The sequence below is a fragment of the Panthera onca genome, chromosome A1, assembly GCF_046562875.1.
Source record: "Panthera onca isolate mPanOnc1 chromosome A1, mPanOnc1 haplotype 2, whole genome shotgun sequence".
Lineage (NCBI taxonomy): Eukaryota > Metazoa > Chordata > Mammalia > Carnivora > Felidae > Panthera > Panthera onca.
In genome coordinates, this window is record NC_138339.1 from 158,207,664 (window position 1) to 158,220,574 (window position 12,911).

Consider the following 12,911-nt stretch of genomic DNA (forward strand, 5'->3'; position numbering starts at 1 on the left):
GCACATAATTTCTTAGAGCACTAGGTTACAGAAAAATGGAAAAGAAAGCACAAGTTCCCACATGCTCCCCACCACACCTGTATCCGCACCTTGCACTGCGACATTTGTATCAATAGTGATGCATTATTAACTAAAGCCCATAGTTCATGTTATGTGTATTTTACCAGAACAAAGAATCACAACAAAAATGGATGGGGTTATATCACAGGGACACAGGAGCCAGGCTCAAGGAGGTCCCAATGGCCAAAGTTGAAATAATGAAGCCCTGGGGCGCCTGGGTGGCTTGGTCGGTTGAGCGTCTGACTTCGGCTCAGGTCATGATCTCGCAGTCCGTGAGTTCGGGCCCCGCGTCGGGCTCTGTGCTGACCGCTCAGAGCCTGGAGCCTGTTTCGGATTCTGTGTCTCCCTCTATCTCTGCCCCTCCCCTGTTCATGCTCTGTCTCTCTCTGTCTCAAAAATAAATAAACGTTAAAAAAAAATAAATAAATTAAAAAAAAAAAAAAAGAAATGAAGCCCTAATATAATATTGTGTAGGATTATAACTTAAAATACAAAGTATGTATACATATACATATGTATACATATTCATTTTTGATAATACTTAACTAATGGCTGAATAAATGGGAGAAGACACGAATTTTTGTTACAGAAGACTTCCAAATATGTGCAGATAGACCCCCCTCCAGATGGTGGAGCCCTTGGTCCTAAAAACAAACAAACAAACAAAAACAAAAACAACCTTGGTCCTATTGAGGATAGGCTGAACTTCATGATTTGCTTCTAAATCACACATTACAGGCAGGGAAAAACAGTAACTTTACAGTGGAAAAACTTGGTAGACATCATTGTAACCACATGGTCAAGATTAACACCATCCGTGATAAGTCATGTTATATTATATACCCTCTGACATGTGATGAGAAAGATACTTCATTCCCATCTGTGTACTTTTTCCCCAAAACAAATAACCCTAGTCCAGTATGAGAAATACATCAAACTCCAACTGAGGGACATTCTACAAGACATCTGACCAGTCTTCCTCAAATCCCTGTAGGTCACAGAAGTCTGACACATGGTCACAGCCAAGGGGAGCCCAAGGAGATGTGACAGCTAAGTGCAGTGTGGCCCCTGGATAAGATGCAGGGCAGGAAGAGGACATTAATGGGAAAATGGTGAAATCCAAATAAAGCTCAGAGTTCCATTACTTGTAGCGTACCAATGTGCGCTTCTTTGTCATGACAAAGGTTTCACAGTCACATAAGACGAGAACAGGGAGAAACCGTCTGGGGGTCCTATGGGAGCTCTCTGTGCAGTCTCTGAAGCTTTTTCATAAGACTAAAATTATTCTGAAAATGAAAGTTTATTGAAAAAGGAAAAACAGACATAATACACAATTTACCTCTTTATTCCTCTACCTATAATTGTTTTGTAGGGTCAGAAAACACCTGTTGCAAAGGTGTGCAGTCCAGTCTCTTTTGGCAGGCCCCCATTCCTAAATGTAGAGGTGCAGTCTGGATTCGTGTTAAGAAATGGGAAATTCTGAAGACAAGACAAGGGTGTGAGGAAACCCCAACCTCCCCCAAGGCAAAATGGAATGGAGATCTGTCTGCAATCAACTACTGTGGTCTGACATAGATGTCTCTAACATCATGTCACTTTCGTTCATTTCAATTTCAAAGGTTTCTTCCAAGGAAGGTCTGGGATCTGGAGTTTTCCTTGAGGTTTCCAGTGGTGCAAGCCCCGTTTCTTCTGCAGTTTGTTTTTCTACTTCAAATTCCCTGAAATCCCACGGAGGTGAAATAATGTTTTTTAGTGTCTTCATTGTATGCACATCAAAGTCATAACATTTTAATTTGTCTTTAATGTCTGCTCCTAAAAGGGAATACCACAAGGAGAATAAAATAAGAAACCCTGTCATTATCTATCATTTCCATCATCATGTATGTAGCACCACCTCCAACGTTTAGGGCCAATGGTACTTTTTTATTTCTTAATGTTTATTTTTATTTTTGAGGGAGAGAGGGAGAGAGGGAGAGAGGGAGGGAGAGAGAGAGAGAGAGAGAGAGAGAGAGAGAGAGAACACAAGCAGGGGAGGGGTACACACAAGGAGACAGAACCCAAAGCAGGTTCCAGGCTCTGAGCTGTCAGCACAGAGCCCAATGAGGGGCTGGAACCCACAAACTGCAAGACCATGACCTGAGCGGAAGCCATCGGATGCTCAACGGACTGAGCCACCCAGGCACACCTAAGTCCAATGGTACTTTTACGAGCACAAGTACAGCTCAGAAGGAGAAATTCCAATCACTCTCCTCCTATTCTTTTTCTCGATTATCAAGGGCGGCTGCTGGGAGACTGACAAGCACATGTACTTCAAGCCCCATGTGGCAGCGGCACCATCCCTAAAGCCCCCACACACAAGGGAGCCACAGCAGGCACTTGCCCTTGCATGTTACAAACAAGAACAGCCCACTGGCATTCTGGCATCGGTGCAGTTGCACCCTTATGCACACAGAAACACAGTGAGGGGAAATACACTTTCCACACATCAAAATCTTATGAATGATGGAGAAGAGATTTCCAACAGATGTATTAGGTTCAATCATTTCTGACACAAAATAATTTTACACAGTTCAAACTAATAGCTTTCAGCAACAGGTGTTTTGACAGATAATAACAAGCCTTCTAAAAAGAAAAACAGTACAGCACAGTGATTAAATACTGTATTGCACATTTGAAAGGTGCTAAGACAGAAGATTTTAAAAGTTCTCATCAAAAGAAAAATAATTTCTAACTATGTATGGTGATGAATGTTAACTAGACTTACCGTGGTGATCATTTCACAATATGTACAAATCCTGAATTATGGTATACACCTGAAACTAATGTTACATGACAATTATACCTGAATAAAAAATATATATAAATAGTAAGTAATGACTAATACACTTGGAAATCTCTGTAAGACCATTATCTTCGTGAAGACAGGCAAAATGTCTGTCTCACTCAGTACCCTACCTCCAGACCTTCCTTAGCTTTGTAAGAATTTTGCATTTAAGCCTGTTGTAAGACCCTCCTCAAACAAAAGAGGAAACTGAGGCTCAGACTTGCCCAAAGCCACAGGGCTTGGTGGCAGAGTTGAGATACCAACTCAGGGTCTTTAGGGTGCCAGAGCTCAAGTTTTCTGTTTTAGCTTTACAAAAATGAGCCACAACATACACACCGTAAAAAGTGTGCAGAGCTGGGCAAGTTCTCACATACACATATAACCACATGACCACCACCAGACCACAAAGAAAACACCTTCAGTTCCCAGAAAACCACCTCACGCCCTTTCCAGTGAACACCTCCCCTTCCCAAACCAGAAGGAATCACCACTCTAATTTTTCTATCACCACTGATCAGTTTTGCTTATGATTAACTAATCTTCACATAAATGGAATTTATCAGTATATATTCTTTTTGTCAAAATCTGGGAGATTCACCTAGGTTACAGTGTGACTTCATCGTTGGTCCTTTTAACTGTGTAGTACTCTACCGCTTATGCTTGCCACAATTCACTTCCCCATTCTCCTACTCATGGACATCCAGTTATTTCTAGTTAGGTGTGGTTACAAACAGCTGCTGTGAACAACTCTGCATGTGAGCATTCGCTTACAGAGACATTGATCCACTGGGCACACACCTGGGAGGAGAACTGCTATGGCTTAAGAGCAGCATGGTAGGTCAGCACCCTAACACCCCAATGAATCACACCCCACCCCTGATGACAATGCACTCGATCACATGACTTGTGCTGAACAGAATGTGACGGAAGTGATTCTAGGAAACTTCCAGCTTTCAAGAGGTCTTGAGGCGTTAGTTCTTGTTGTTAGAACCCTGAGACCTCCATGCTATGGAGAAGTCTGAAAGACCCATGAGAGGCCCAGCTGGGTTGGCTGAGGTCTCCATCTGTGCATAAGGCCATCTTAGCCCGTCAGCCCATCAAGTGACTGCTGACCACAGCTGCATTAGTGATGAGACCAGTAAATGAGCCACCAATCAACCTACAGAGCTGAGACAGGTAATACATCCTTGTCGGTTGGTGTAGCTTATTAGGCAGCAACAGATAACTGCTTTAACAGGTCTGTTTAACTTTAGCAGATACGTTGAACAGTTTTCCAAAGTGGTTCTACCTGCTATGAGCACCAACCACCAATAATATACAAGCATACCAGGTGTATACGTCATTACCAACACTAGGCACTAGCGGTGTTTTCACTTGTAGCCATTTTGCAGGTGTGCAATGACATCTTGTTATGGTTTTAATTTCATTTCCATAATATGCAACGACAGTAAGCACATTCATTTGCTTTGGCGGACAGCCTCTTTGGTGAGGCTCCTGTTCAGGTATTTTGCCCATTCTGGACCCATTTTTGACTGAACTTTTTCTCACCAATTTATAGGATTTTTTGTATTCTAGACACAAGCTCTGACCAGTCTATAAATTGTAAGTTCTCTCAGTCTATGACATGCCTTTTCACTCTGATAACAGTGTTTTGATGAACAAAGTTCTTAATTTTACTGAAACCTACTTGAACACTGCTTTCCTCTCATGGTTTTGTGTCCTGTGAAAGAAATCTTTGCCTACCCCAAAGTCCAGACCTCGAGTTTAACTTCATTACACCCTCTTTACCTTACAATGTTTGTCACTAAATGAAGGCCCAAGGAGAGCAATTCTACCCAAATTTATCTTAACACTTGCTTATCATTACCAAAAAAAATACTTAAAAAATTACACAGCACTGTAATGTGTGAATGTAAGCCAACTTAACAGTCCACTGAAATGCAAAAATTAATGTTATTAATATGCAACAAACCTCATTATAAAGTATTAAGGCCAGAGTGTTTTCATTACTTATTAGAAATTAGAAACTATTGGAAATTAAAAGTCTCTAAGGTTTTTTCCCATTACGCAATTTAGATTGTTTTAACACTTTTTCTTTTTAAGATTTTATTTTTAAGTAATTTCTACATCCAACGTGGGGCTTGAACTCACAACCCCGCAATCAAGAGTCACACACTCTACTAATTGAGCCAGCCAGGTGCCTTGCAATTAATTAGATTGATTCTTGTATATCACAGCACTTTACACATACTCCATAATAGTATTTTGCATATACCAAGTACTCAATTATAAACTGAACACTTAATGAGCCATTAACTCCCACAGAATTGTTCCAACAAATAAATGGAGTTTCTTAATAATATAGTTAAATGGTTAGAAAGTTAAACTTAAAACCTTACATGAGATTTGAGAAACCTAAACAGAGATATACAACAATCTAAAGAATGGGATGCAATGTCAATCAGAGTAATTAATTATAATCTTACCAATGTAAGCTTCAGAATCACCAATGTACATCTCAATGCAATGACCAAGCATTGTAACAGAAAATGTATCATCCCGCCTAAGACCAAGGGCCTGCAGAAAAGATTCACCATGGTTATTACAAGAAAATGTATTTCCTTCTCTTTCATTTAAAAATATTCCTGTCGGACTCCATTCAAAACACTACAGGGAATCAGAGGTTGGGCGGGGGGGGGCCTACAAGAGTGGCCATGAGTTGATGTCTGTTGCAGTTGGGCGATGGGCACATGTAGGGTTATCAAACCACTGTTTATGTTTGAAATCCCAGTCCTCCAAAAAGATTTTCAAAACTTTGTCTCCACATAGAGCCTTCTAAGTCTTCTGCATTAATTACATCACAGAAGAGAGGTAAATTATAGAATCTTCAAATACACACATTCGAAATATCACACAACCCAGAAAAGCTGCCCAGTCCACACTTCTGCCTAGCTCAGTATCCTAGTTATCATAATGGCATCTTCAGGACTTGATCTCATCTGAAAATCTCTAACCAACCCTATCATTTTCTCAGATTTTATCTTTCTCTCCAAATACCATTATTTCATCAATTCTAAGACCCATTTTTTTTTTTTTTTTATTCTAACATTTCTGAACTTGGGACGCTTTAAACTACTGGTGGTTTCTTACTACTGCTGTCAGCTGGCCACAGCTCTGATGAGGGTGTTTTGCGTGGGTAGCCATGGTGATGTACAGACTAGATTTGAAACCACGTGAACACTCAAAAATACAGGAACTGAGACTGTTGCCTAAAATCCTTGCATTGACACCTTCTGGCAGCGTAAGATTTGCATAGTCAACGCCTTTGGGAAAAACCTTCAAGAGCAGGGTATACGTGCCAGCCCCAGGAAAACAGGGACACTGACCGCCTGGTACGAAAGTGATTTAAAAGAACCAAACTCTGAATGTAAAGAATAGAGCATCTTAAGTATTTATTTCACTTATATTTTCTTTTTTATGTAGATACTAGAGTCATCTCTGAAAAAAAACCTATGTCCTAATATGCCCAAAAAGAGTGCCCCAAAAGAGTGCTTTTTCTAAGTACCAAAAAACTGAGAGATTGGAAAGAATTGTGTAAAGTTTAAAGGTTTGTCTGTGTGTTGGGGGGCGGGGCACCCAACCTGATTACTGATGGTGTCTTAGGTCTAGTGAAGTATGACGTGAGATTCTTTCCTTGTGATGACACAGATGTTTTGTTCACCAACTAAAGTGATCCAAGGTGGGGCGTCTGGGTGGCTCAGTCGGTTAAGCAGCCGACTTCGGCTCAGGTCATGATCTCTCGGTCTGTGAGTTCGAGCCCCGTGTCAGGCTCTGTGCTGACAGCTCAGAACCTGGAGCCTGTTTCAGATTCTGTGTCTCCCTCTCTCTGACCCTGCCCTGTTCATGCTCTGTCTCTCCCTGTCTCAAAAATAAATAAAACGTTAAAAAAAAAAAATTAAAAAAAAAAAAAAAAAAGTGATCCAAGGACTTTAGGACTTTAACTATAAGTCCTAAACAGAGAGACCAGAATTTCTTTTCTCCTGCCCAGATGTGATGCCCAGCTCAGATGAGGCCCACAAACCTCATGCACACATGTATGTCTGACTGCACACTTAGGACCCAAGTCTCACATTTGTCTCTAGTTTGATGAGTATCACACACACATGCTTTTCTCTGGAAAGGAAAGAAGAAACCACAAAGTCGTCTGAAGAATTTTAAAATGGTAAATACAATGCTGGCTAGAAAAGATCTTCTCAAAAAAAAAAAAAAGTGGTAAATGTTAACTAGACATACTGTGTGGAAATAGTCAACAGCATTTTCAAAGTTGCCCATCAGACTATGGATATACCCTATGGCAGAATAGGTAGACGCGTTCTGAGGAATTAACACCAGTGCCTGACGGTGATAATCCAAGGCCTCGGCATACTTTCTGTGAGAGAAGAAAAGACAGGGAGTTGAGAGCAGAAAGAACGGGAAGAAAGAGAAAATAATTAGTGGGTACAGTGAAAGTACTGAATTTCTAGATCTAAGATGAGTATTCATCTATGTGCCAACATCAAAAACAATCTGGTACATCACCGTAACCATCCAGAATGGTTATACCACCTTCGTGTACCTTGACGCCTTCCTAAATGGATCTTCCTGCCCTTCTCACCCAGCCAGCTGAAGGTGCTCTCACAGGGACACAGGTGGGAGACATGAGCCAGAACATAACCTCTGGCCCTGGGTCCTGTGCCCCACCACACTGCAAGGTCTCTTTTGGGGCCAGACAAACCTCCCACACTGGGGGTGGTTAAAAGCAACCAAAGGTTTTTGCTTTAAGGTCCAAAGAAGTCACTTGAACAGCATTTTCCTAAGTTCTCTGGAATTCCTGCCCTGTAAAATCTTTCGTGAGAAGAAGGTTCAATAAGGTTTGGGAAATGCTGCAGCTCATAATGAATACTCAAGACACCAACATATCCTGAAATAGAAAAACCTCTTAAATTTTGAGTAACCTAGAGTTTCCCAAACATACTGAACCAAAGAATCTATTTTTGCAATGCTGTTTATCACATCATAAAACTGGTACCTAGAGAAAAACAGTAAGTTAGAATATGGATATGGTTTTAAATAAACCCTACTGTCCTAATTCTTCCAAATTAATTTTGAATACCAATTTTTTTATCTAAGAAAATGAAATTTATTAGAGAATTGTAATTCTCTATATTTCTAAAATAAAATTATACTACCAGGGATAATAAAAAAAGAGATAATAAAACTCACTAGAGATAATTATTTTGATGCTTGCTGTGTCTGAGAAGCAAAGTACAAAGCTGGAGGACCTCAAAATAAAAATATGGGAAAAGAAGGGTGCCTGGCTGGCTCAGTTGGTAGAGCATACGACTCCTAATCTAGGGGTTATGAGTTCAAGCCCCATGTTAGGTGTAGAGATTACTTAAAAATAAAAATCTTAAAAAACAAAACAAAACATGGAGAAAGGCTACACAAAATTAAGTAAACGTTTAATCGCAAAGAATGTTTCTTCAATGGTCCTAGTTCACTTACTTAAGCTTCCTGCAGACATGCCCCAAGTTGTTCAACAAAGGCTCCCATTTGTCAACCGTCACCTGAAACACAGCAACACCAAACCCATGACTCATGTGCCACTTTCCAGTCACGCCCATTCAACCACACCACTGCACACAGCGAAGCAGGCCGCCCTCTCTGGCGGTGCCTGCACAGCACAAAGCAGAGTATTTGTGGATTCTCCATCTTTCTTTCCTATTAGAAGAGACTTCCTGAGGATGCTGTTATTTTATTACCACAACACTGTTAATGAGCCCGTCTGTGCTGGCATTCAAATTCTGTATCTTGAGCCCAGAGCTTTCCATCTGCCTACTAAACATTCCCACTTGGAAACCTCATAAGCACTGCAAATCCAGCATGCCACCCGTCCATCTCTTACCCTCTCTCCTGCCCTCCCAGCTCCCCAACCTCACGCCCTTCTAAGTGCCTGCCTCTCATGCCCGGCACCCATGTCAACCCTAACCCCTAGCAACTACCGAAGGCTTATTCATCAGCTGCCCCAGCATAACGCCAACCTCCATGTAACAAGTCTTGTCTGGGCCCAACCACCTCAAGATAAGGTACAAGGCCCTTGACGATCCACATTCAGCCCTCCTGACCCATTTCTTGACATTCTCGATTAGCTCCAACTTGGCACATACCATTCTCTATACCTAATACACTCTTTTCCTCACTTCTGCTTGGCAAAACATATCTGCTCATGTTTTAGGACTGAAATGTCACAACTGTATCCACGAGGTTTTCTTGGCCCATCCTCAAATTCCGGTTAACTGCTCCCTTGTGTGAGTTTCTTTATTTCCTCAATCATGGCCTTTTTTGTGCACTGTATCATTACCGCCAATTTACTTATCTGCAATCCCCAACAGGTCTAAGGCCAGGAGCTATCACGTCAGTTTCCTACTTCCTCCCAACACCTAGCTCAGAGCTTAGGACACAGTCAACACACATCAGTCAGTCTGAGCTAACCAGGCAACAGATCTGAGCCATAGTCTCCAGCTCCCATGAGCCTGGCTCCAGGAGGTGTGGCCTATGAGAATGAAAACAAACCCTTCATGGTTCTTAGGCACATTGCTTCCCTTTGGCTGTTTGGACATTTGCTGTAGTTTACAACTGAAGGCAAACATTATTTCCCCCTTTTCACATAACTTTCAGTAGCATTGGGCATTTGTACTTAAAGCCATTACTGTAAATTTCTGCAAGGCTCCACAGTGCCCTCCGATCATCAACGAATATAGTTTTAACTCTAAGTGTAGTTTGTGACAGTGCATCCTAAACTTCTCTGAGCATGAGAATCTTGGATCTTGCTAGAACTGCAGACGTGACACAGTAGACCTGGGACCCTACACTTCTAGTGATCTTCCAGGTGATGCTGATGCAGCTGGTCCCATTAGAGCAGCAAGGCCCTAAGGTATCCTACTATGAAAACTAGCAAGGTGGTATGTGGCCATCCCATATAACAAAAACACATTTATTATCCAGACCACCCAAGACTGAGCTGTTCAAGACCCTGTTTTATAGGGGTGCCTGGGTGGCTCAGTTGGTTAGGCATCCAACTTCGGCTGGTCATGGTTCGTAGGTTCGAGTCACACACCAGGTTCTCTGCTGTCAGCGCAGAGCCTGCTTTGGATCCTGTCTCCCTCTCTTTGCCCCTCCCCAGCTCGCTGTGTCTCTCAAAAATAAACATTAAAAAAAAAAAAAAAGAACCTGTTTTATATAAAAGATGTGCCAACACACAGAAATACAGTGTTTTTAAGTTCATATGTATGACAAATAAGAGACTTGGCAGGGACCCCAAGGGAGCTGTGTCTGTGTCAGTGAAGGGAACGAGCACCAAGGAAGATGTGGGTTATAAGCAAGGCGGCCCAAATAGGAACAGAGTAAAAATGGGAAGTGACAATCAGAATGGCACAAAACAAAATAGATGTGAATAAAAAGAATCAAGAACTAGAAGAGTAGCAATATGCAAATCCCTTACCTACAGAAGTTGACAGTATCTAAAATTAATATTATTTTACAAAAATACCCACATATACACATCCAAGCTAGCAGAAGGTTAATTCATGAGCACACGTCTTTCATATGGTAGAACCTAGCAAAATGTTTCAAACCTTGAGAGGTCTAAATATGTAGTAACTACAAGGTCAGGAAGAGCCATGATAGGTCTGAATAAAATGATACCTGGCCTTATTCCTACAGAGGTGGGTGCTGTATACTTACCCATTAATTCAAGAGGAGCCTCTTCAGTTCTAGAGGACATCTTATGTTAGATGCTACAGTGCCCACTAGTATCCACTAACTGTCACATATTCCCCATATCAAAAAATCATCAAATATATTCTGATTACTCCCACATATCAAAGCCTCCTAGGAAGCAAACAGTTGACATCTACCTTCCCAGTTAGAAACAAACTCATTTTACACCATGCAGCAAAATAAATGCCTGAAATTCAAACATTAACAAGACATTTGCCATGATAAATATTAGCCCTTTATCTCCCAGGCAAGACTTTGTCCATATTATTGTTCTCATTCAACAGTAAACACACACAAGAGTTACAGATGTTACATAAGATACCTCATTCCCAATTGCTTTAATTTTTTCCAATGCATCAAGAAACCACTTTTCAGCTGTTTTCCATCTAAAATAGAGGGGAAAAGGTTGCAGGTTATTCAAAATTAGCAAATATAAACATTTTAAGAAAAAACGAGATAAGCTTCTGTAAATAGTTTATTAAAATTCAACTTTAAAGGTGAAATTAATGAATTTTATGGCATTAACATTATAGGAGTTCAAGATTTTAGGATATGGTTAATTATCACTATTCCTGGTAATCACATTCTATAAAGTCAATGTGAACACTGCCTTAGCAAATACTGAACTACTGCTCCTGGCAAAAGTACAGGCTCAGGTTCCTATAAACCTCTGGTCAACCATTCAACATATAACCTGTTTTATATGTGTTTCTGTTGATCGATACCTTATTTAACATACAAACTGATTTACGGACACTGAACTCACAGCCAGCAATACAGCTCATCTAACACAGGCTCATCACAGCCTTCTTGTGTTTAGGGTCACTAACAGCACATCAGCACCAGGCTTGGGGATCATTTCAAACAGTGAAATCATCAACAAAAAACACAAAAATGCGAAAAATGTGGCACTGAAAAAAAACCCACAAACTCATTTACAGTATGAGAGCAGAAACAGGAAGGCAGAATGTCACTTATGACCTTGGCTGGGAACGTGCACGTAAGTATGAAAGTACTCCAGGAGCGGGCCCTGGGCTACAAACCAACAGTCTGTATATTACATCATTTTACAACAGCTCCAAACTTGCTTTTGTAAACACTAGATAATCCAATTCTTAGAATACACACACATGCCATAAAAAACACAGTAGTACTAATTTGTTGTTTTTAAATTTATGTATAATTTAGTGCAAAGCACTACAGGCATTTTTCTCTTTAGAGCATGATACTGAATTATTCTACAAATATCCAAGGTTACACTAATGCCTCAAATGACCAGGAATCTGGGCCATTCTAATTAGTTTAATTTTTGGATTAACTTCATTTCTGTTTCACAGCTGTGGGCAATCTCCCTTCAGTGTATGACTCCAACTCCTAACCAACAAGGAGATGACTGACTGAGGGTTCTGCAAGGCCTCCAGGCACCCTACAGGGTGTGGTTACTGGACAGTCAGCAATAACTGTCCAGTCTTGGAATGGAGTCTGCAGGAGCCCACCTCCCAGGGGACCAAAACCCCAGTACAGTATTTTTAAAGAATTCCACAATAACACTTTCTATTTTTTTTTCTAATGTCTGCCTCCTTCTCTTCAAATAATACACATTTAAAAACAAAAATCTATTGAAGAGTCCCTAATCACTTAAACTCTAGTGACTGGTTTTATTTCATTTACAGAAAGAAAACAGGGTTTTGGGCCTTTCAAGACTTACTCGCCATTCTGAAATGCAACTACGCCAACCTCGTGCATAACAAAAGGGTCTTCTGGTGCAATGCTTAGCGCTTGGCCAAAGAATCTTTCAGCCAACTTTGAGTTATTGGTCAATCCATATTCTAATCCGATGTAGAGCATTGGCAAATGACACCTAAAAATATTGGAGAATTTCACATATGCAACACCTAAAACTTTATAATTCAGCAGAAATTAATTTACCAACTTCAAATCCTGTATGCAAAATAACTTAAACATAGCCCAAAATAATGTGTTTACTTTTTTTCCTAACACTTCATTTACTAATACGTAATAAATGTCTAATAGGTTTTCAGACCTGTTAGAATCTATCACTTTCAGACCACTTCTAGAATCTATCAGCAAGCTACTTACTTATCTATTTTTCATCATTCTACAGTAAAAACAAAAAAAAACCAAAACTCTCCTAAGCAGAAGGGCAGGTCTGTGCTTCCTGTTTTCTTCTACGATGCTAATGTCATAC

At 40.5% G+C, this 12,911-nt stretch overlaps 1 protein-coding gene across 4 annotated transcripts in view; it reads right to left on the bottom strand.

The window, feature by feature from the left end:
* Positions 1-12,911, bottom strand: part of CDC16 (cell division cycle 16) — a 44,928-nt gene that overhangs the window by 9,886 nt on the left and 22,131 nt on the right. For 2 of the 4 annotated variants that reach the window (XM_060636584.2, XM_060636581.2), the window contains 6 exons: positions 12,411-12,563; positions 11,025-11,088; positions 8,429-8,490; positions 7,178-7,313; positions 5,371-5,461; positions 1,390-1,872 (listed from right to left, as the gene is read on the bottom strand). In XM_060636584.2, the coding sequence (XP_060492567.1) occupies positions 1,613-1,872; positions 5,371-5,461; positions 7,178-7,313; positions 8,429-8,490; positions 11,025-11,088; positions 12,411-12,563 (766 nt within the window). In that variant the 3' untranslated portion in view covers positions 1,390-1,612. Of the gene's footprint in view, positions 1-1,389; positions 1,873-5,370; positions 5,462-7,177; positions 7,314-8,428; positions 8,491-11,024; positions 11,089-12,410; positions 12,564-12,911 lie in introns of those variants that run through there. The other 2 variants (XR_014135985.1, XM_060636582.2) reach the window with 2 other exon arrangements.